At 39.6% G+C, this 24,627-nt stretch overlaps 2 protein-coding genes across 4 annotated transcripts in view; both read left to right on the top strand.

The window, feature by feature from the left end:
- The first annotated feature begins 3,922 nt into the window (after positions 1–3,922).
- LOC134645716 (protein tyrosine phosphatase type IVA 2-like) lies at positions 3,923–11,930 on the top strand. Of its 2 annotated transcripts, none has more exons than XM_063499263.1 (8): positions 3,923–4,029; positions 4,584–4,726; positions 6,012–6,137; positions 7,194–7,825; positions 7,915–8,007; positions 9,519–9,649; positions 10,458–10,532; positions 10,620–11,930. In XM_063499263.1, the coding sequence occupies exons 4-8, from the start codon at positions 7,730–7,732 to the stop codon at positions 10,729–10,731; spliced, it is 507 nt and encodes a 168-aa protein (XP_063355333.1). In that variant the 5' UTR covers positions 3,923–4,029; positions 4,584–4,726; positions 6,012–6,137; positions 7,194–7,729; the 3' UTR covers positions 10,732–11,930. The 2 variants fall into 2 exon arrangements, with proteins under 2 accessions (XP_063355333.1, XP_063355332.1); XM_063499262.1 differs by lacking the exon at positions 3,923–4,029 and adding an exon at positions 4,334–4,421.
- A 3,444-nt stretch (positions 11,931–15,374) lies between these two features.
- The window catches only part of LOC134645733 (apoptosis-stimulating of p53 protein 1-like), a 56,236-nt gene continuing 46,983 nt past the window's right edge, over positions 15,375–24,627 (top strand). Inside the window, exon 1 of one of the 2 annotated variants that reach the window (XM_063499298.1) lies at positions 15,375–15,811. In XM_063499298.1, coding sequence (XP_063355368.1) covers positions 15,803–15,811 — 9 coding nt within the window. In that variant the 5' untranslated portion in view covers positions 15,375–15,802. The remainder of the gene's footprint in view (positions 15,812–24,627) is intronic. The other variant, XM_063499299.1, reaches the window with a different exon arrangement.

Raw genomic sequence — 24,627 nt, 5'->3', positions numbered from 1 at the left:
AACTGTTTGCATTTTCTGCCTGCCTCTGTTATCAGATTACAAGCAACAGTGCCGGGAACCCATATTCACTGCAGGTTTTCTCTATGTTGAACAAACCAAACAAAGATTTGGACTAAGGGTAAAATAAATTTTCTCAGAACAGAACAAAAATGTGTTTTTCAGCCCTGAAATTTCCATGTGGATATCCTCTTTATTTAAGACATTGTGAGGGCTGAAAAATGCTGGAAAAGGTACACTTCTTGAAAAAGGTGCCAAATTTTAGTGCAACCCTGTGTAGATACTGTAGTTTGGAAAATATAGTATATTGTATGACTTATGCTGAGATTATCAGAGTGAAATCGATTCTGAGGGGCTCGAGTCGAAACTTTTTTCCGATTTGACTGATTTTATATGAAATAGCCTGCATACAAAACGAATAGCAGGACGTTTAGGTTTGGAAAAAAACTGGAAAAAAATTTTTTAAAACAGAGAAAGTTAAAATACATGTTTTTTCTCTAATACGTTATTTTAAAAGTAAAAAAAGACTTGTGTACATGATCACATGTTTATTTATGGTTTTGTCTGAATACTGGTTTTCTGTAGGCCGGTTGATAGGTGGAAGGCTTCATGATAGCATAGGTGGCATAAAATCATATAAATTTGATGTTGTTGTTGTGAAATTAAAATAATGTGATGTTTCGATGCAAAGAGGGGTGAGGTGGCTGGCACCAATGCTTCACAGCAAGGAGGTCCCAGGTTTGAATCCAGTCTGGGGTTTTTCTGTGTGGGTTCTCAACATGCAGTCCAGCTTCCTCCCATAGTCCAAAGACCTGCTTGGGGTTAAGTTATTGGGCTATTCTAAACTGGCCATAGATGTGAATGCTTGTCTGTTTCTATGTGTTAGCCCAGTGACAGATTTGTGATCTGTCCACGGTGTACCCTGCCTTTTGCCCCATGTCAGCTGGATGGATGGACGCTTTTGTAAGATGTTATAGGTGCAGAAATGCTAAGGCTGGGTAATTTTAGCCTATTGTCAGTGATTGTTATGCAACAATGATTTCATAATACAGATAAGAACCCTCAGAGACCTGAGACCTGCCAAATTTACCTGTTTGGCAAGTTTGGCTGCTCAACTCTGGATCACGTAGGAAGAATTCACAGTAAGATCATGGTAACACTCATGTATTATAATTAACTTTATTCCAGTTAAATCCAGAAGTGAATTTAAGTCCATACATACACAGTCTTAAACACTCAAGCCCTATCATTTGTCAAAGACCACATAGTACAAAATTATCTTAATAGAGCATTTTGTTCTCAGACTACTGGCTTACCTTCTAAAAGGCAGAGCCTTCAGCTATCAGACTGCTCTTCTTTGGAACCGGCTACCAGTTTTGGTTCAGGAGACAGACACCTCTACTGTTTAGATTAGCTTCATACTTTCCTTTTTGATAAAGCTTATAATTAGGGCTGATCAGGTGAGTCTGAACCAACCCTGGGGGTCGGGGACTGGGGCTGCGGGATCGGCTTCCAGTGATGCACTGAGCTTTTCTCCTCCTCTCTTTTCCTGATGTATTTATATGCTACTACTGCATGCCATCACTCTGTCGGTTGAGTTTTGTCCTCGTTGATGCCCCGCAGATATGGAGAATGGTGATTTACGACAACTTTTCAGCATCTATTGGAGACCATAGACATACCCTAAGGAGTCAAAATCTCTAGAAAGGGACATATGATGATGATGACGATGGTGAAGTACTTGCTCAGAGTGGTCATCTGATTGTTGAAATTCTCTCTGTATTATTGTAGCGTCTTCCCCCACATTCCCACGCACACCCACTAAAAACAGACCTGCAATAGAAACGTATTTATTATCAGTGAATAATAAGTCTGACCATATTGAGCCCACACACACTGATAACACAACAGCAGTAGAAATGATGACGCTGGCACAGTTTAACGTGGAGCTGGAGTCTGTTTACACACCGCGAAGAGCAAAGAGGCGGAGCTGTTACTGAGACAGTGAGCTCAGGTAGAGTGAAAAAAACAGCAGCTGTTCCTGTGATCACCATTAAAACCTTTACTGGGAAAAGGCTAGCGGAGTCCTTTGTCAAAGCACCTGATCAACAAACTCTGACACGACCAAAAGCAAACTCTGTAGCTGCTCCATCCACCGCTGCTCCATTTGTTTTACACAGTCAAAATCTGCAGTAAGAGTCCAGAAGTTGTATTAAAATATGCAGATGAAATGTTAATCATACAGCGTGCTGAATGCTGACAGTAGCCGTCCTGTTTTACATGGAAGCGATACCTGCAGCAAACAGGGGTGAGTATAAAGGGGGGCATTGGGTGTACTAGACCTTGTTAATTTCAAGGCTTTTGTAACATTTTTAACACTGTAAGTGAAATAATAGCAAATATTGTGTTAATTAAAATGCACGAATATTTAAAAATACAGAAAAAAACGTTTTTTCACAAGCCAATATTTATTTTTATTAAACTTTGATCCACTGACCTGATGGTTGTTAGGTTGGACACTGAATTATTATTAATATTAATTATTAATATCTACACTAACATAGCATCTGTTTTCAGCAGCACTTGCTTCCTATTAAAGCCAGAAAGCCTTCCAAGAAGACAGAGTAAAGGTGCATTTCTATGCCTTAGTTTAGTTTGCATATATGTCTTATTTTATTTGTGACTTTTGACTGTACTTGAGATTATTTATACATTTTACAATTTAAGAAAATGTTTTCTCTTAAAAAATATCTAATTTAATATGACACGTACATACAATCAAAGGGGTTTAGTTGTTTTTTGTGGTTTTTTTGACAGATGTTATATGTAGTTAAACCTGAAAACATTGCAGTTTCTAAAATGGAAAACAATGAGCAGTTCATTTTGAAAGATCTGTGTTTTTTCTCCTTTGAATGTTTATGATTGCTCATTAATAAGACAAAAATATTATTGGATTACTCAGTGAATTGATGGAATAATCTATAGATTCATCGTTTACTAAAATAATTGCTAGCTACATCCCTAGCCTTTCCCCTACAATATAAAGCGACTTGAGGTGACTGTTGATGGCCTATGTGACAAAATACACCAAAAAAACAAAAACAAAAACAGAAAAACAAAACACCAAAACAAAAAACATTCACTTATCCTTTGGCTTTTAAAAGTTGACATACCTCAGCTGTTCAGGTTCAGGTTACTTTTTTGTATCAGTGGGCAGATTTAGTCTGTAATACATGATCATCCCTTTGTGGATGATAAGCATAAGAAAACATACTGAAGAAATAAATATTAAACAATCTACATTTGGTTATGTGGGATATTAAAGCTACAATTTGTTCATCTGAGCGATGAGCTAACTCCTATATATTTGTACTGTGTTGCTCTGCACAGGAGGAAACTTAAATTAAATTTGCAAAAAGAGCAAGTCGTCAAATAAAATCAAACCAGTTAGCCATTATAATGGTCTGTAATTAATGGTCTGTAATGTAACTGAGTTTGTGTTTCTTATGGATAAATGTCCAAACCATAACATCAAGGTAAAGGAGGACGAGAAAATGGAAACTTGTTTCTAACAATTAAATAAATTAATAAAAAATTGCAGAGAGAGGGAAGTTGAAATTTTGAGTTCTTTCAAATTTTTGACTTACTATTTCTAAATTTCAAGATACATCAGATACATCACATTTTTTCCTAATTCACAATGTGGTCAAATTGGAAATGAGAACATTTCTTCAAACACAACAGGTGCTGTTCAGTTTTGAGTGAGTGATTATCATTAAATTAAGCAAAACTTTCATATAAAACAACATAGTGTCATTGAGCTTGCGAATAATGGTCTTTCTTTTCATTTTTTTTTAACAGGCTAACTTAAACCGGAACATGGGTCTTCAGCAGTTTTATTTTGGAAAGATGGTGACCGGTAGTCATCATGTCCTACGTTGCTAACTTGACGTTTCTTTTCAACATGTCTCCCTCGCAGACTCTCGTCCATTATTAGAAGCTTCTGGATATTTTGTGAAACTGCTTCGTTTTGTAAGTGCTTTTGTTCACGCTATGCGTTTCAAATCTACGCTATAGCCGTCGCTATTGTCCGGCTAATGTTTCGTGTGTTAGCAAGGTCACTGTACTCGCTGTTATTGAAAGCCGGTGAGCGTTTTAGCCTGGAAGTGTTAGCCTGCTTTTTATTCTGCTTGTTGATCTGGTTTCTAACTGACCTGGCTTGCGGAGCATTTAATGACAGAAGGTGCTGTTGTTTAGTCCAGTAAGACAGTTTGTAAATAATATGCTGACATTTTGTCTTAATCTGCGTGTGTCATAATCGCTCTATATGTGCCTTAAAAAACACAAAAAAGCCAGCTGGCTTCTCGGTAATTTAACTGTAACAGCCGAGTAGATTAATTTTAAACATGGATACTCTCGTACAGGTATGTAAGTGATTAGCCTAGTTAAGTGTCATGCTTCTCGGTTTATTTTTCGTTTTTTTAAGTCATATTGCGTTTGGTTATTGGAATATCAACATATAAGCTAAAACGCAGCAGCTGAAGTCATCGATAAATATCGACGTGTTTTCTTCTTATTCGCTGCAGGTTAGCACTAAGCTAACGGGCCGTTAGTCAGCCAGGACCCAGAAAAACAGCAGCAGCATCATCATCAATGGTTTGTCTACATCCCGGAGCCGTCACATTTTCCTGTGTCCGCTCAATGAACCATCTCCTCAGCTCTCATCACGGTGAGTATATCACCACGCTGCAGTTCGTGTTGGACTCGGGTGACCATATTTCCAGATAAATTACATCTGGGATAAGTTTAGGGCCGTCTAGAAACATTATGTGGGCAGCTTGGAGAAGGGTAAGGACGGGAGATTAGCGCATCCAGCTGGTAACCTGTTTGTCTGTGTTCATGTGCTGGTATCTCTGACGTGAATGTCAGAATGATCTCTGACAGAGGTAAACAGAATAAACAACTTGGTTAGGCTAATATTAGATACACGTCTGTGTTTTAGGTTTGCGGTTTTACAGGCTGAATCATTTGTTCTCTGTAAGAGTAACACAGATGTACCATGAGATTTTGGGTCAGGTAGGAAGGTCAGACCAAGACAGCTACACCACTGAGTATTTCATATGTCAAGTGTGCAATGCAATTTAGGACAGCTCTCAAGGAGATGTGGTTTTGGTTTGCAAAGTTACACAAACCAAGAACTCTACCCCAGATTATTTGTCATCCCAAACTATTATCCAGCTATCAGCTATCATGCACAGGTAGCTTTATTAGGTAGTCAATAAGCTTTATTCATGTCATTAAGCTTGTTATGACTATGTTAAGACTATATCTCTGACTATAATCCTTCAGTATTCACAGTGGCAGTTCACCTATCAGTCTGCTTGATCATATGAAGGATAAATATCCTGTATTTTCTTTCCCAGCTTTCTAAATAGAAAAGGAAGCTACATTTTTTTCTGTACTTTTATGAGGTTGAAGGAAAACTCCCCAAAGTGCCTTAGTTCTAGACTTTTCTCTACAGGAGCACAACAAAATTCTCTAAGGTTTTCACACAAATGAATTGATATATTTTACTATATTTGGTAGTTAAATACTCAGATATACTGGAATAGATTTTGCAAAAAGTTCAAAACATAACCAAGCTGAATAGGAGATGCTACTTGAACTCAGTGGGCTCGGGGTTTATCCACCTGCTTGTAAAACACAGCACGAATATCTTGACGCACTAAGGAAATACCAAACTGTAAAAACACTCAAGACCGAGATCGCAGATTTCACTCTAGTGTTTGCATGGTTGTGTGTTCTCTCTTTGTTCTTTTTCAGTTGCTCCTCTCTCTCGTATCTTTGCTGGGTTTTAGTAGGGATGAGTCTATGTATCACTTTATTCTTTTATGAGCCACGTGTTTTTTGTGTTCACTTTTATAAACCATTAAATGGTTACAGGAGGACAAAGGGTGAAAATGTTGTGCACTCTGGTCTCATGACTTCATCTCTTCTTCATGTCTCGCTCTCAGGCTGCACATGTATGGCGTTTGCGAGGCTTGGAGGGGAGTTTTGCCAAGCCCAGCACCTGCTGCTTATTGTGGACAAGTGAATAGGAGACGTCAGCTAGGCACACTCACTGCCATTCACGCACACAGGTGAGTGATAAAGGCAGGCGGTGCCTTCATTTGAAACTTTGAGAATAAAGTCTAGTCCTTGATGTGTTATCTCTACAGCATCAAAAGCTTTACTTCTACAGCCTGGCACCCATGGCTCCATTTTTGTACTTTTGTTAATCGTACCATATTAAAGCTTAAAGTCTTCACTTCAGTCTTAGAGCCCACTGTGGTAAAGATCGTCATGCAAATTCTTTATAAAAATGACTACTAACCATGATTTAAGGAATGCTAATTTTTTCAAACCAGTAAGTTTCTCCTGAAGGTGAAAGGGAATCAGCTGCATGCACAGCATGAATTCATACGCAATCCCTTCCTGAACTCAATAAAATACATAATTTTCACACAGTAAAACAGTTCAGAAAGGTAAAAAAATGACACTCAAAAAGGAGCTCAGTTAAACAGGATACAATGAATAACCTGTTTATGTTACAATAAGGAGCTTAACTATAAATGATGAGGTGGTAAAGATTTTCTGTATCCGTCTGTGTGGCAGTGGAGCTGAAACGACTCTTTAAGTGTTCAGCTGCATGTCCAGTAAAATGTGAACAGGACAGTCAAGCTAACTATCCACATCCGTTTACCACAGCCACAGTCCCATCAGCTGATGTAGGAATCCAATCAGTGTGTTGTTTCAGACTGATTCAGATAACAGTCGCAAATTCCTTCAGTGAGCGATACGGACGCGTTCCATCAGCTGGCAGTTCAGTATTTGCAGTAACATGTCTAGGATTGCACTGCAGAGATTAACATCTCTGTTTGTCTCAAAAGTCCTGAAATCACAGAAAATTCACTAGTAGACACACATAAAAACTTGAATTTATAGAGACTTTAAAAACCATTTCATCACAGTAAAGCAGAATGTGTGTGTGTGTACATATATATATATATATATATATATATATATATATATATATACATATAAGCATCTCATTTAGATGAGAATTACGTTTAAAGTTTACCAGTAAATAAAAAGTCACAGTAAAGCTTTTTTGTTTTAAAGTGACCTTAAATGGCCGACCCTTCCTGTCCTCATAGGTCCCTACTGCCATCCCGTTCAACCCTTATGAAGAAGAGCCACCCTGCAGTCTGTGAGCTGTCTCGGAGAGAGGGGCAAGCATTGGTTTCAGCCTGGGGGTTTCCTCTCTGCTCTTCTTCTTTCCAGCTTTTCCTCTCCTCCTCTTCTTCTTCTGCTGTGATTTGTACAAGTCTTCTCTGAATGGGCTAATAGAGTTGAAAGAAAAGGAGGAGAGATCTGATCTTTTTCAGTCTTGATTCAATCCGCCAGAGTTTAACTCTTGCCAAGCCAATTTTACTTTTACTTTATTGCCAAGGCAATTTTTTTTTCTATTTCTTGACCAAAATTTTGTATTTTCGTGAGATTGATTTAGTAACATTCACTAAAAAACACTATTGTTTTTCTTTAAGTGGGAAGATTTTGTTTGTTTGTTTGCTTTGCATTTTGTTTTTTAACAGTCAGAAGGGTTTTTCCTCAGACTCTGTTACTCCACTCTTTGAAGCACAGTACTTTCCAGACTTTTATTCTTTATTAATAAGCTTCTCTGGGTATAAAAATGAACCGGCCGGCTCCAGTGGAGATCTCCTATGACTGTCTGAGATTCCTCATCACGCACAATCCCACCAATGCACAACTCGGAAGGTTTATAGAGGTAACACGTGTTTAAGATCTCTGCACGTTTTCTCCTTTGGAAGACACAGAACCAGGGTGTTGTGTTAAAATCTGTGATTTGATGTGTAGGATCTGAAAGCATTCGGAGTAAACACCTTAGTGCGAGTGTGCGCTGCCACGTATGACAAGACACCGGTGGAACAAGAAGGCATCCAGGTTCTGGTAGGTGATGCGTAGCAAACAGTACTTAGGCGGCTGTAAATAATGACAAGGGCAATTTGTGAAGAGAGACTCACACGTTGAGTTTAATGCAGCTGCTGTCATTAAAGGATTACGCCAGCTTACAGTACCAAAGTCTAAAAACACACAGAACCTAAATCAAACAATAGAGTTGGCTGAACAGTGAACGTCACCCACAAAGTGAGGAGTAAGAACATGATCTGCAGGGTAGTTAAAGGATTAATGAGCTGAAAGAAGAAAATTAACCTTCAGGTGACTGAGTTATGCATTTCACTGTCCTGCTGTGATATTTTTCCGTGCATCCATGAATCTGTTCTCCCTCTTATCTGGTTCAGGTCATGGTTGAGTTGGAGTCTATCCCAGCAGATTACGAATTTGTCAGTCTATTTTTCTACAGCTTTTCATGGTTTTTTACATGTACTGGTGTGAAGAGAGTTATGGAAAGGTGTGGGTTTATATATATTTTTTTAATATTATAGACTTTGATTTTATTATAATGTCCCACTTCTCATCACTACATCCTGATGTTTTCTGGTGAAATGTGGCTAGACCAGTATTGAAAGATATCCTAAAGAACCTGTTCTTTGACACCTAAGCAGCCAGAGCAGACAAACTGCAGATTGTGCAAAGATGGATGTAGCCGTGCTCATCGGCTTTAAAAAATATTACAGTTTCCAAAATTGGTATAATGTTCTGTTCAGTATGATGTAAAATGTGTGACCGAGGGCATAAACTCATCAGGAAGGTTTTTATTGAGGTGTCAGTGAGTTCACAGTCTGAAGTCTTTTTTTTTTCTTTTCTTTTCTTTTTTTTTTTTAATTCTCCAACATCTACTGCCCCCTTCTGGCCACACAACAAAGAATGCAAGTGTTAGGCTCTTCTACCTTGGCTTCACTTTTCAGACCCTGTTTATGTTAGTTTACTTTAGTCTTACATCACAGCGTTTACAGCTTTAGCTGGTTTGCAAAGCTCATTCCTAGTTGGGTCTTTAAAGCACAAGAAAATCAATATGTTATATCTCGCTCACAAGACCTAAGACATACCTGATGATTTCAGGTATATTTGTACAATGTTTGTGGTTCAGTTACCCAAATACTTCGTCTTGTGCTGAACACAGTTTCAGAATGTTTTTAAAAAACATAACTAATAGCATAACATTTTGGAATATCTGTAAAAAATAATGATAAACAATTTAAATAGAATATTTACACACAAATTATTTTTGAAAGAGAAAAATCATTTGCGTGTAAATTAATCCAATACAAAAAAAAAACACTTGGTCATTTTAGTCGCTAAAGCAGCTTGGTTTTCAGCAAAGTACTTGGTTTTCACACAGCACATTATCCTCACATACACTATAGAACTATAATTATAGAAACGTCTCGTGCATTAAGGATGGGCACTAAAATAATTTAGAGGTATTTTAAAAACCTATGAACGCTGACTGGTCTGCAGTAAAACTGAGCTCAAGTTAATGCTTTACTCTTTTTCAGGATTGGCCATTTGATGATGGATCCGCCCCCCCAGACCAGGTGGTCGATGATTGGCTGAGCCTTCTGCAGACAAAGTTTCGAGACGAGCCTGGCTCCTGTGTGGCTGTGCACTGTGTAGCTGGATTGGGACGGTCAGTATGAGGCTGACACGTGATTTATTCTGATGTTTAGTACACAATAATTTTATGTTTGGTTAGTGTGTGTCTGCTTGATCTTTCCTACTTCTAAGCCTTATTAAACAGACAACAGCCACTTTGCTCACACTTCAAGATAGTAGTTCCTATTTTGGTAATGAGCGTAATATAAACAGTCACTGTGCAGTTTAACACACTTTAAGGATGACTGCAATAAAGTGACAGCTGACAAAAGCATTCATTTTGCTCTTGCTGTGGTAGCTTCAATTATTTCCCACAAAAAACCTGCCAAGTAAGTCACACAGTTGTCAAATAAATCAGAGCTCTGGAAACCTTTACAATTGGCTGGCTTGTACTTGTGTGTAAGTTGGAGCCTAAACATATGGCAGTGTTTTTTAGCTGCAGGCTGCTCTTGGTGACTCAAAGCTCCAAATTGTCCGTCAGTAGTTGTCTTAGCTGCCATAACCTGACATGCAAATGTAATACACATTGTGTATTTGACTGGAAGGGTATCAGAAGAAATAACACAACCAGAAGAATGAATCCCACCCTACTCTTAGCCACTGTTTAGGCAGACAGCATGCAGACTAAACAAAAGTATAAATATTGGCAAAGGCATTGTCCACTTGTGAAGGCTACAAGTGTAGGCTCTTAAAAGTTACTGAGTTGAATTCTCTTGGAGGCAAATGATTAAACTAGGAAAATATCACCCCCAACAAATGCAACTGAGTCACCTGTTATATTCTACCACCAGTCACATACAGGGGTTAAAGTTTAACTAAGGCTTCTTGTTGTTTGTCCTCAGAGCGCCCGTGTTGGTGGCTCTGGCTCTAATTGAATGTGGGATGGAATACGAGGATGCGGTGCACCTAATAAGACAGTGAGTACTAAGCTTTGATTCTGCTGCTACTCCTTTTCTTGCATTGTATTTCGGAAACTGAGCCTAATGTCTCCTTCATTTTGCCAGGAAGCGCCGTGGAGCTTTAAATGCCAAGCAGCTGCATTACCTGGAGAACTACAAGCCTAAACTGTGTCTGCGCTCCAAAGATGCCAACGGGCAAAGCTGCTGTGTACAGTAGGACTCTTTGCAAAAAGAAAGTGGAGGTTTTAAAGGGTTTTTTTTCCGTTTCTTTGGTTTCAAACCTCCCCTGAACATGTAGCAAAAACCCACAAATACTTAAACAGAGATTTAAAAGCTTGTTTGTCTGTAATGTAAAAATAAAAAACCCCAATAAGATGTGATGAATAATGCAGCTGGCAGTGTGTTTGACAGTGTTCTATAGTCTGCAGCTTGATATTTGCTCTAAGCTAAATGCTGAATAAATAGAGGCTTGTTGGTTTATTGCACATCAATCTACACAGTGACTGGGAGTGATTTATTTATGAGTCTGTCCTCACTGATCAAATCAATGTCCTGCAACCAGAATGCCAGAAGAATTCAGTTTGAAAACACACAATATTTAAGATGAAAACATATGATGACATGTGTTCTCAGTGTGATGCAAATGTTAGATTATCTACTTTCCTTTTATGTCCCAAATCAGTCATAAGCTTCTGTAGAACAAACTTGTGTTGGCTATAAATATTTGGCGCTGACCTCCATGGAAGTGGACTAACATGTGGAAGAACAGTTGTTGAATGTATTACCAAAGGAACATGTAAAGGCTTTGGTAGATTATCCTAGTAACTGATAAGCATTAAGAACATAATTAAAATCATCCAAATATTCTCATTTCTTGCACAGCATCATACACGTTTGAGAGCCAGTGAACAGTATGGGGTATTAATCTGCCCGCTAACACTAAAGCATGGATAATCTGCTCGATGAAAATCTGTGATCCACTCTCGGGTCCATTCAGACGCATTAATGTTCACTATTAGACGTTAGGGAATAAGTTAGCAACACAATCATTCAGATGATTTTAGAGCCAAAGTTGTTCTCATCTCTCTGATCAATAGGATAATCTCTCAAATACTTTATGTGTTCCTGTTGCAACAACCATGTAATGGCACTGTGGAGCCACAATGGCTGCCACTGCAACATTACTGGCCATAGTTCTCATCAATCTCTGGCTCCACTTAGCTCTTCGGTCAGTGTTTGTAAGATGTATCTGGTCTTTGTGCCATTATTTTCTTATAGATTTTATTTTATTTGTTCCTTCCTGTATCCTGTATCTGTTTGTATCTGTTATTTATTGTTTCTTTGTGAGATGTTTGTCTGATGGATAGGGGGAAAAAAATCTTAGTCTTGGAAAATTAAAGTGTTTAGTAATCATAACTGTTGGTTTTTGTATGTTTTGATGCAAAATGAGGCAATTTTGGCAGTCCCAGTGTTATTGGGACTTAAGAAAATACATTTTTTTAAATTGTCTTTGGTATCAATTGATAAATTTGACAAATATTTAGAGTGATAGCCACATAAAGGAAACTGTAGTCAGACCAAATTATCCGGGGGGATGCTGTGGTCCTGATAATTTCAGCCACACGTATTTTTTTTTTGTTTGTTTGTTTGTTTTTGGCACAAATATATTTAAGTTTAATTAAATAAACCCCTTAATCAAAATGATATGCAGAAAATCCCTGCATTGTACGGGTTTAAATTTTTCAGACGTATTAATAATTTATCCTCACAAAGCTCTGGCCATCTTCTGCATCAGTTCAGCGGTTGGACTGTTACCCACGCCTGATTTCTGTGAAGTCGCCATTGCACAAAGCGAGCCGGCCTCCGGCTGTGGTGGTGCTTGTCTGAGTGGAATCACAGCATCACGTGGACCCTGTGGATGGCTGAAGGTTGATTGGTTTTATTGACTGACCTACAAAAAGAAAAACATGCACAGGAACTGACCTTGAACTGACGAGCTGCAGCTGATTGATAATAATCCACCAACCGTGAGGGCCGATTTATTAGGTACAGTTTACTAGTAACTAGTTGGACTGGACTTTGACCTTCAGGACTGCCTCAATTCTTCATGCTCCAAATATGCTCTGTGGGACTGAGATCTGGTGACAGTGGGAGCCATTAGAGTACAGTCTAAGAACTGTACTCTAATGGCTCTGTACTCTCAGATGGTATGAACACTCTCAAAGTGTGCTCATAAAGTGGGACGTGGGAGGGATCCATGCTTTCATGTTGTTTGTCTTAAACAACATGAAAGCATGGATCCTACCATTTGAACACTGGAGCCGTGGTGGTTCTCGCATGCCTGGAGCGCTGGGACCCTCCACTCGCACCGGGGTGGGTGGCCTCTACCAGGGTTGACTGCCTGTCTCCTCTGGGACTACCACTCCTTGGCTGTGGGCGCCCCATCTGGGACCTCCCTCCTCCTGATGGGATGAGCGCGCAGAGGTGTGTGGCCTTACGTCTTTAGTACTCTTGGGGGCTGCGGATGGCCTGGTTCTCCCGGACGCATCTCTTCCTGCCTCTGGCTCCTGGTGGACGCTATTACAGCTTCCCACCTTCATTCTCAAGTATGTTTCATAACAAAGACACACTCACACTCTGTCTCTCTCACACACGCACACACTCTTCCTGTCCTGGCTTAGACATTGTCATACTGTATACCACATACAATGTGGTACAAGAGGAGCCTATAGAGAATTTATAGAGCTAATCTTGGAAAAGCAAAATATGTTTGGCTCAGATCATAATTCTGATTGCAAAAGCTGCCAGACAGGATTTAAAAAACATAAATAAATAAAAATAATTAAGTCATTTTCACTGAGATTTAAAAGAAAAACCACAAGCTGCACTTTGTAAACCTTCAAATGTATTTAAAGCTTTGAACATGAAGGTAATTTCTGTTTACAAGTGATTGACCACATCACAGTAATAACAGGTTTTAGTTGATAAAGGCCTACAGCATGTCAGAGGAAGCATTTCAATCAACTTAGGGCAGTAATTTAGTCCTTTATGACTTTAAAATGAGCATCATGGCTCATTGAGGACATAAATACACACACAGGCAGACAAATCGTCCTTGGCAGCAGAGGACAGCTCTGTGATAATCTGCTGAATTTATGACAGCTGAGCATCTCTAAGCTCAGTGTAAGCTATATAAACCCTGTGTGTGAGTCCACGGCGTCCTATATCGTCGTTTTTCCTTCTTCCCGTTTATTTTAAAAGGGGATGGGAAATTTATTGGATAATTTGGATTGAAAAAAATATCTTGCCCAGCAATTCTGCTGTTATAGAAAACTAAAATTTTGCAAAACTGTAAAGTTTATTCAATATTTTAATTGATGCTTATATTTTTACTGTTTACCTAAATGTTTTTTTTTTGGTTAGGTCTGCAGAATGAGCTTAAAGAATCTCAGCTTTCACATTCAGACTTAGCAATTGAGACTCTTTATTCTGTATCCATGTACTCTCTTTCAAAGGACCAGGAAAACTGACTCCCGAGGTGTATAATGGACATGTTATTTCTTACATTAATTAATTAAACAGTCTGGCTTCTATTCCAAGCAGGACGTCTGGTATTTTGATGTTGAACCGACACCAAAGTGTGATTAAAGGAGAAATGTGAAACTGGCCATCGTTGGGCTGCAGCAACAAGAGCCACCAAGTCAGCGGTTTGACTAAAAGTGGCTACATGTGCACAGAAGATGGCTCTAGTGGATGATCGCAGGATCCTTTCCATGACTGAAAAATCAATAAATAACCCTTTTCAGAGCAACCAAGCTAGAACACTCTTCAGGTGGCAGGCATATCTTGATGCACGCCTACTGTGAAGATGAAAGGAAACACAAGTGATTCATCAGCCGCAAGAGCAGAAAAAGAAATGGAGCCAGAAGTTCTTTTAATGGTTGAAAATCAGATTAAGATGAAACCAGAGAGAAAAAATTAAATAAAAGGCCAAAAGGTCTGAAGCCTACATCACTTTCTGTCAGACAGGCATGGTTTCTGCGTCTGCATGTCAACTGAATCCTTATTGGTTAAATTTAAATCCAGGTTTCTGCCATATTTCTGCTCTCAGCTAGAAAACGTTACGCTATATGACATAGTACATATATCAGCAAATTTACTCGTATAGTTCCATCTCAGACTCAACTTTAAAGTGTTGAGCCCATCACACATTTTATAGTGTAAACATGAAGAAGTGAATAATTTTGTTTTGACTAATAAAGCAGAGACATTGTAAGAAAGAGATAAACCTTTTAAAGGCTTATTTTATGGCAGAAACCTAGAATACCAAAGCTTTAAATAAAAAATAAATTTGACTGGTGGTTCTTTACATGCAGTTTTGATGTTCTGGTGATCACTAAAATTAAAGTTAGAAAATACTTTACAATACCTTTCCAAACAAGCGTTTCTTATAATGATGACACTGGCTTTGAGAAGTATTTTTACTTCAGTTCATTTAAAGCTCAGCTAAACCAGCTATGACAGTATTTTACGGTTTAATGTGAGTACTTTTAAGTACCACAGTGCTTCATTCAGGACTATATGTTCTTTGGAAATACAGGAACTGAAAAGTCCGAGTCACCATGAATATACCTCCACATATTCTGCGTAGTTAGGCGAGTTTGCAGGAACAAGGCACTCTGTTTGTAGTGTGAAACTTTTTTTGTTGCTCATGAGGCCGACAGAGGGCGCTCGCACTCAAAAATCAGATAAATTAACACAAAATGATACGGAGCATTACTTTAACGATTGTTCAGCCACCGACTCTTACTACAGGACTACTAGAAGAGGAGGAGGAGGAGGAGGAGGAGAGCAGGGGTCAGATGGGAGGGATGATCAGGACGGTGACCCAGTTCACCCCGCAAACCAAACCGGACGACCGCCCACAGCTGATCAAAGGATGCAATTAGTGAGATTTTAAGGGTGATTCCAGTTTATAAAAACATCCAGCTGCATTTCCCCCTGGAGAGAGAGAGAGAGAGAGAGCGAGAGAAAGGAAGGAAGGAAGGAAGGAAGGAAGAGGGAGGGACTGAGGAGTAGAGAGGAGCTGGAGTTTTAGGTTTCCCAAGCATCTGGATGTCTGGCAGGGAGAGACGAAAAAAGGAAAAGGGCTCGGATTTATGGAAAGCTGTCTCGAAGCAAAGGTAAAAGGCAGAAAAAGCACGCGCAGAGGGGAGAGAAGAGGAAAATAAGGAGGAGAAAGTTGTTTTTCCAGCGGGACGGGTGCAGCATCGCAGCGAGCAGCAGGAATGTTACCGGTGAGTTTTCATTCATGAAAGGTTCCAGGAGTTTATGGATATGCAACTTCTGAACCGAAGAGTCGAGCTGAGGCAGCAGCCTGGAGCCTACAGCTTCAAACACACGTCAAACCCTTAGAAATAAGCTCATTTCACTCCTGCAATCTATGTCTGGATGAGGGTATAGTTTGTTTCAGTTCATTTATTAATTAAACATTTTTTTAAACGTACTGTGTGCATTAATTTAAATGTGCCAAACCTCAATATAAATACATGCTGAGCTTTAACTTGTGCAAGTGGAACTACTGATAGACAGGATAAGGATAAGATAAGATAGGCTGGGATTGAATTTATTTGTTCTAAAAGTTTGGAATTTCCTGTAACACAGCTGCCAAAATATTAAATACTACCTCTAACAAAATAGTTGAAATAAGGCAGAAATAGGTCATTAAGGTATTGATACCTAATAGAAAAAAAGAAATCAGATTCAGTGGGTTAAAGGCTAAAAAAATAAAAAATAAAAATTAATAAAAAAATATATAAAACTATGTAAAAAGTTTTATTTCAATGCAACAAACTGGCTCTATAGTTGGACTCAATAAAACTGTAGTTTTCTAATACACGAGAAGCTCAGCGTGTAAAGTGTTGTGACAGTCCAACTTTTACCCTTGTTTTCCACTTAACCGTTTAATTTTCAAGAGCGGCACCAACTTGGAAACCAACACACAGTTTAGGAAACGCTTTGAGCACTTCCCATGTCATCTCCAGGAATGTTAGCGGTGAATTTTCATTGAGAGACAAGGAAACAAAGAAATAACTGAACAGCTCAGCACTTCTCACATTCCTTCAACTTTAGTGAGTGCATGTCACACAACAGCCAATCATCAGCCAGAACCAACAAGACAGCTGATTATGTGGCTGTATCCTGATATTTTTCACCATGTTTTTTTCCTAATATTTACACATTCGTTTGGAATTGTGGGAAACATTTTTACACCAGACTTCATTTAGTCTGTTTGAGCCAGATGACTGCAAAGTGACTCAGTGCAATACTTCATGTAATTTTAGATTTTCTTCCCATCTCTGAGGGGGCCTAAGGGCACATCTTTCACCATCTTACGATGCTGTGATTGCAGCCATTTCCCAACTCTCTGTGAATGGAACTCACAGCCATTTATTAATGGTCATGACAGGATTAACAAATATGAAACTGAGATCGTGGTGCAACTGTACTGTTGCAACATCAGATGATGTTGAAGAAGTCATTGAAGACGTTTTTGACACTAAAAACTTTCCATCCAGATGAACAGAATCAAGTTTCTGTGACTTGGCGGAAAAATGGACATGACGACAAAATAAACTGTGGTTCAGTGGTTTTGTGCTGAGATTTTCCACAGTTGTCCCAAATTAACTCCTATCAGTGTCTTCCTATTGGTGTCTAAGCAAAAGTCTTTTAACCATTTATAAAGCATTAACTACATCTCATTAAGCCTTTATGAACAGCCTTATCATAATGTGCGTTATGCAGCAGACACTGGAGGTTCTCTGTATGTACACACAGGAAATATCTGCAGTCAAGCGCAGAGTGCCTGAAGCGTTTTTGTACTGCCAGGTCCATTTGTGTTGGTTTTTGGTTAGGTGCCTGAAGCGGGGTCTGTGTTTAGTACCAGCTTGACACATTTTCACATTTTGTTCTAGAACATATAATCCCTGAAAAGATAAAAAAAAGTGGAAAAAAGTGCATTTTGGAACTGGTACGTGCTCTACAGAGGGCGTGTGCTAACGAGGGGCGTAATATTAGAGTCTTCTCATCATCCTGCTCTTTTCTGGTCCACTGATAGCATTGCACTTCTTGCATTTGCATTTATATTTGCACTTCAAACATCACGACAGTGGCACAAGCCATTAGCCAATGAGATCCACCCTTTGCTTTTGGTATCAGGTTTCAAAACACCAAGATAGTGATGGCGAAAACAGCCATCTTGAGGCTTGAAAATGGGACTTCACAAACTTAATGGGTGATGTGACAGTAGCCACCTCCATTCACTGTCTGTAAAAGGCTTCATCTGCTTCATCTACTTTGCTGAAGGTCCCGACGAATGTTATGTTTCCATTCACACAGTAGAGTTAATGTATATATATGTTTGCGTTCGTGCTTGTGTTGACCTGCATCTTTTAGGGCCAGTCGGAGAAAAAGTCTCAAATTACCAACCCTGAAATCGGTGGACATTAGTATTCCTGTTTCCCTTCCGTCCTTCCTCCCTCTATTCCTGTTTCTCTTTATCTCTCTCTCTCCCACATGACACATGGCAGAAAACACTACACCTCTTTGTGGCTGCTGTCAGCTCCAGACAATACTCTGAAGATATACAGAAGTGTTTACTCTATAGAGCGAGGCAGAGAAAGAGAGGCATGGAAGCCTGCTACCTTGACTTTTGACCTCACCCTGAATTTCCAGTCCTCCACCTCGGTTCAGGCGCTTTCTCTAACCTTTGATCCAAAGTACACCATCTCCTAGCTTGTTCTGGAAACCAGCCACTGTTCACTGTATTGTTTTGACAATTAAAGCTCTTTTGCCCTCGTGTCTCCAAACAAGGGCAGCTCGCGAGACTGACACAACAAATTCAAAACAGAGCATGATATCATCTGGCAACTTCTTCTGAAATGTTGAGCAGCCGGCACATATTTTCCTGGGTACAGAGCCGGCAGCACTGCCGTCAGTATCTTCTTTTTCCATGAATAGAGAAAGCTACAGAAATGTTACAAACGCCGTACAATCTCTCATTTACTTTCTTTTATGTTGAACTTCATGAAAATTTTTGCATCTTCCTCAGAATTTTTGTTCAAAGCTTTAGCACAGAAAACCTATACTCTTACCTTAAAAGACTCATTTACAGCTCCATATTTGTACTCAAATGCTGCTACTAGAGTTGCATGATTCAGACTCGTATATTGACATAGTAACCACTGGCGCTTTTGTTTACCGTATAATATGAAATTGAAAGGACAGAGTATAAGAAAAAGCTCAATAGCTTCCCTTTAAAAACATTTCTTCACTTAAAATGTAATGGTAAATACAGAGGGGGTGTGCCATGTTGGTGACAGAAGTTACATGTAAACGTCACGGAGCAGAGTCATTTCTATTGGTTTAGGACGTTTATGTTAGAATTTAACTCAAAGTGCTGCTGGATCTAAGTTAAGCGTCAGAGACACACCTGAAATGCTCTGGACTCTAAATATTATTTTATCTTTATTCATGTATTTTTACCAGTAGCAAATTTAGCATTGTCCGTCGCTAACATCTGTAATACATCATGTCTGGATTGGAAAAAACAAAGTTTTAAGCTTGGTGAAAATATTTGTAAATTGATCAAGTGGCTTTTTGCTTTGGCGTATTTATTTATTTTAGTCAAATAACTGTGGTATTTTGTGAAAAGTTGTTATGCATAGACTTTGTAGAAAAAGAAAGACTAAAGAAAGTCCATGAAAATAAATGATTTATTAATACATAAATCATTGTATTAATAAATCACTTGTATTGCGCCCCAAGTGTGAGAATTGTTTCCTTCTCATTGAGCTGGTAGCTCGTGTTTTACTCAATGCACACAGTTCCTATAGAGACGGTACTGATTGTTCTGTGGGTGAGGGGGTGTGGATAGTGAGAGTAGGGTGTCTGAAACACAAATCACCTTCAGCTGTCACTGTGGTCTACTTTTGCACATACACACACACACACACACACACACACACACACACACACACACACACACACACACAGAGGCCAAGATCTGGCAGTAGGGAGGCTGGTGTGACTCTGGGATTGTTTTTCGGTTTTTTGTTTTTGGTCCTTGCTTTTTTTGTTTAGAAGCTTTAATTCATTTAAGCACAACATACCTTAATAACCAGTTGAAACATTTTTGGATGCAATGAAACCAAGCAGCAACCTCCAGAGCTGAAGAACAATCTGAGTTGAAATGCCAAAACATGCAGTTCCTGTAGTGGCCACTTGAGGCTGGCTTCAGAATGAGTCCCCCACCTGAATTTACATATTTAACCCATATCAAGCACATTTACAGGTGGTACCACAAACGGTTTTGGCCTTTGCAGACAGGTTAATCCTATCCATAAAGGCCACTTCTTAATATCACTCCTTCACCTGGATAATTGCATTAGAGGCGTGGCCACATTGATTGACAGGCAGCTGGAGCCGATTAGCGATTTCTTGGCTTCATCTTCACTACTTTGAATCCTAAAACTGTACTTTCTCACTATATTTATGGTGTTAGTGTCTTTAAAATCATTTTTTGAATTGAATTATCTGACCAATTTCATGGCTTACCAAAGCGTGCTTCAGTTTTAGTGAGTGAAATCCTAGCATTGTATTAGTCCTCTACCGAAGTTACCCAGACAGTTTATGAATGCTCGCGTTAGTTGATAAATGAACACTCCAGCCATTCATCCATATCAGGTAACTTCTGGCTAAAAAAGAACAAAGGACGCCCACCACGATGCTCCGTGGAGCTTCTTTTATCTGGTCTGTGGTTAAAATCTCCAACTTTACAACAAAAATGTTTTATCTGCAGAGGTTTTATCCTCTGCAGATAGTTTCCTACCTGTCTAACAAGTCTACAGGTGGCTGAAGGACTTTAGAACCATAAACTGTATGACAGACGGACATCACACCATCACTTCACTGTTTATTGACGTTATGGTCCTAAGAGTTGAGAGATTTGAGTGCCCAGTGTTCTCAGCTTTTCAAATTGTGACTTTGTTATCAGTCAATGAGCATATCTATGTATTTAAAACAGAAATCACTTTTTTAAGCAGAAGAGTCGCCCCCTGCTGGCCTTTAAAGAGAATACAGACGTGGAAGCTCCTTCCATCTTTACATCATCTGTTTACATGGTTTCATTCACCTGGATATTGGATTTAAGGGCGTGGTGTCCTGACACAGGCAGCTGTAGCTAATTGCTGTCTGTTAGATTTCACGTTGCTAATGGAAGTCACTGAACTAGACCTCTACGTCTGTTTTGTGCTGTGGGTACCTTTTGGAGCATTTTTAATGGTTTGCTTAATTGTATTTTTGAGTTAGCTTAAAATATGTCATCAGTCTGCCCTCAGTGAGCGCTGCTCCATATCTCCTTGTTTAAGGTTTAAATCCCTCCAGTTTAACAGCAGGTGTTCCTTGAAGCTGCCTCTCTGGAGGGGCCGAGCTATTTTCTACTCAGTGTGCAATACTTTCCAAATTTTCTCCCCACCCACGTTGGCTGATTTATCCTTTCATGATTCATGATTAACAAGTGAACGCACTGTCGTTTGAAATATCACAGAAATTTAATTTAAGTTGTGTGGGCTGCTGCGACCAGCTGCTCTCAGATCTTCTTCCTGATTTAATTTAAGCTCCTAGACCAGAAAGATCTAAGGTGGAGGCAACGATGTAAGAGCAGAAGCAGTCGCAGGACATGCAAAAAAAAAAAAAAGTGGAAAATGCTGCAACACTTTGAAAAAAGGAACCGACTGCAAACCATTTCACTCCCCGGAGAACTTCTCTCCATGAATGACTGGTAGAGCAGGTATAGGAACACTACACTCCCACATCCCCAAGACAGTCCATCATCATTCAAAACAGCAATGCAACAGCAGCCCAAACATCATCCAATCATATTGGTTACATAATTCACAGGAAAACGACACACTTCCTGACACGGCCATTATGCTTGGTTATACAACTAATGCGGTGAAAGACAGACTCACAGTCTGTAAATACAAGGCTGTCTTTGTAGAAACTTTATATGTCGTAGGCATTCTGAATCATCGAGGCCTAGATTCAAATGAAATATGAACTTTCAGCTTCTTTGAAAAAGATGATGAGGGGGATTACATGGATTGTGGACCAGGCTATTTCTTGGTTGTTGGCATGCCAAGAAGTCATGCTTCCTCACCACCAGTCGCTTGGTAGTAGACTGATGGCCCCAAAGCTAAATCAGCTGCAGTGTGAGGTCTGTTTTATTGTCTCAAGTGGTGGATTCCAAGTTTGATTAAATATTCCCAAAGTGAGTTTGATCCTTTAGAGATTTTTTAGGGAAGAGAGGCTGGATTTCAAGTAACTCGGAATCCTATTCATGATCAATGGGGAGGGGAGCATGAGGTGGACTGATGGATTAGTGCGGAAATGCAGGCATTTAACTGGCCTGCTGTGGTGAAGAGAGAGCTGAGCTGGAAGGTGACGATTTCTTCTTAGCAGTCCACTCTTAGCAGTTTCCTCTGAGATCAGCCTTAGACATAGGGTCAAGAACATCTGGAGGGATTAGAGCCCTGCTCCATATTGAAAGGAGCTGAGGTAGCATGTACATACCTCCTGGGTGCGTACTATCTGTGCATACAGGTCTGGGAGGACGCCCCTGGGTAGACCCAGAACCTGCTGAAAAGATTATATATCTCATCTGTCCTGAGAAAGCCTTAGGATTCCCCGAGGAGGAACTGAAAAGCATTGCTGCAACCCCAACCTGACTTTGGTTAACTGAAAGGTTACGGAGGATGGAATTCCCTTTTTTGGGTTATTATTATCCTAGTATGATGAGTTTTACTTTTTCCTCATTATTTTAAACAAAGAAATAATGAGGTTTATAACTTTCTTGTTTGTTTTAAAGAGACACATTGGTACATTAGATCATCTAGAGGCTGAAATGAAGGTGAACCTGTGGCTGGATGTACGTACGTTCATAAAATTATTTAAACAAATATACTAAAATATTCTGATATTTACACACTCAGTCCTGAAAGCTTGCAGTACTTGCAAACAGACACAAGTTAGTTTACACGGTATTAGCTCACTGAATGATTGGAGCTGTTTAGGAACTAATTGTAAGCACTTGTCCTTCTAGTGGACAGCTGGTGACAGCTGATAAACATGCCTCAGTGGTTTCTCATATGCCTTAGTGTGACGTGCAAACATGCACACTGCAGTCAGCGTACTTCCAGTAGAGAAGCTGTAATGGACAAACGGTTGGAAAAGTGGGTGTGAGAGAGCCTGGTTGTCTCTGTTCTGTGCCTGTATTGTATGTTGTAGGTGGTTGTACATCACTGTCCTCTTTAGGAACTTGGACAAACATTTTGTGTATTAAATCCAGTTCCTACAAACACATAGTAGATGTTTGTTGGTCTGAAAGCCCTGATAATACACGTGGCAGTTGCAGACTGCTATCATTTATAAGAAAACACTGCCTATTATGTGATTAAAAGTTAATCTTTCCACTTATGTATTAATGACACGTGTGACTGATGAAACCTCTTAATGATGCTCTTCACTTTAATTCAAGTATCTCTGAATACAACTCTTTAATCAAGAAAAGTCCTTCTCACTCATCACTGTCTGGCTCAAGTGTCTCCAGGCAGCAGCTGCAAAGGATTGTGGGCCGTAAATATCAGTCAGTCACATGATAAATAATCTGTGTTGAAGATTTCTGATTATGCATGTGCAAGAACAGGAGGAACAGTAGATTTAGTCACAGTGCATGTTAATGTAACGTCTCTTTTCTACTGAACTGTGTACTGATTTTCTGCCAATAGCTGCCGCAGAGACAGAGGGTATCTGTGTGTGTTTGAGCACATGCACCCAACATGTGACCTTGTGTGACAGGAAGAGAGAGCGAGGGGCGAAGCTCTTCTGCCAGTGTACCTTCTGTGTCCTATCTGTGTGTGTGTGTGTGTGTGTGTGTGTGTGTGTGTACGGGTTCGTACTATCCTGGTGGGGACCAAAATCTGACTTTTACTATCCTGGTGGGGACTTTCTGCACCGTGGGGACCAAAATCCAGGTCCCCTCGGGGGTTGAAAGCAATTTTCACACTCAAAATGCGGTTTTACTGTCAGGGTTACAATTAGGTTATGGTTAGGTTTAGGGTAAGGGTTAGGGTTAGGCATTCATTTTTAATGGTTAGGGTTAGGGTAAGGGGCTAGGGAAAGCATTATGTCAATGGGATGTCCCCACGAGGATAGCAAACCAGACATGTGTGTGTGTGTGTGTGTGTGTGTGTGTGTGTGTGTGTGTGTGTGTGACAGTGCAGTCATGCTGCAGCATATCAGTGCAGCCTCTCTAATCTCTGCCCTCCAGCTTTACCACTGCTGCTGCTGGACAGCTTCAATCCACACCACAGCTCAAATAATACAGAAATGCTCATATTTCTGCAGATTTGTAGTTTATTAGGAGGTGGTGTGGTTTCATTGTTATATTTAGGTGTTTCTCTTAAGTTTAGGTTTTTAAAAATTTTCACTTTGCAGTAATTGTTCAACAAACATTAAACTGACTGCCCGCTTTATTAGTTACACCTTGCTATAACCAACGTTTACCTCCTTTTTGCCTTAGAGCTGCCTTAATTCTTCATGGCATAGATTCAACAAGGTGATAGGATCACACAGCTGCTGCAGATGAATTAGCCACACATCCATGATCTATGATTTACACGTGTTCAAGATAATTTGAGCTTTGTGAAATGGCGTGTTTTCCTAGATAACCTAGCACCAGGATAACTGTGGCCATAAAGGGACTAACATCGCCAGCAACAGTACTCCGGTAAGTAGCGGAGTTTAAATGACGCTCAGTTGGTACCAAGGGGACCAAAGTCTGTCAAAAATATCATACCATTACCACACCACCAATCTGAACAGCTGATACAAAGCAGTATGGAGCCATGCTTTCAAGTCATTTATGACAAATTTTGAAAATTATCCAAATGTTGGAGCAGAAATCAGGACTGAAACGACCAGGCAGTCTTCTGTGGTAAAATTTGTATCCCCAGTTTCCAGTTCTTGGCTGAGAGGAACTGCACTGTGTGCTCTT

Source organism: Pelmatolapia mariae, linkage group LG16_19 (genome assembly GCF_036321145.2).
Source record: "Pelmatolapia mariae isolate MD_Pm_ZW linkage group LG16_19, Pm_UMD_F_2, whole genome shotgun sequence".
NCBI lineage: Eukaryota > Metazoa > Chordata > Actinopteri > Cichliformes > Cichlidae > Pelmatolapia > Pelmatolapia mariae.
Note: the sequence above shows the minus strand (reverse complement) of the source record. Positions and strands in the feature narration are given on the sequence as shown.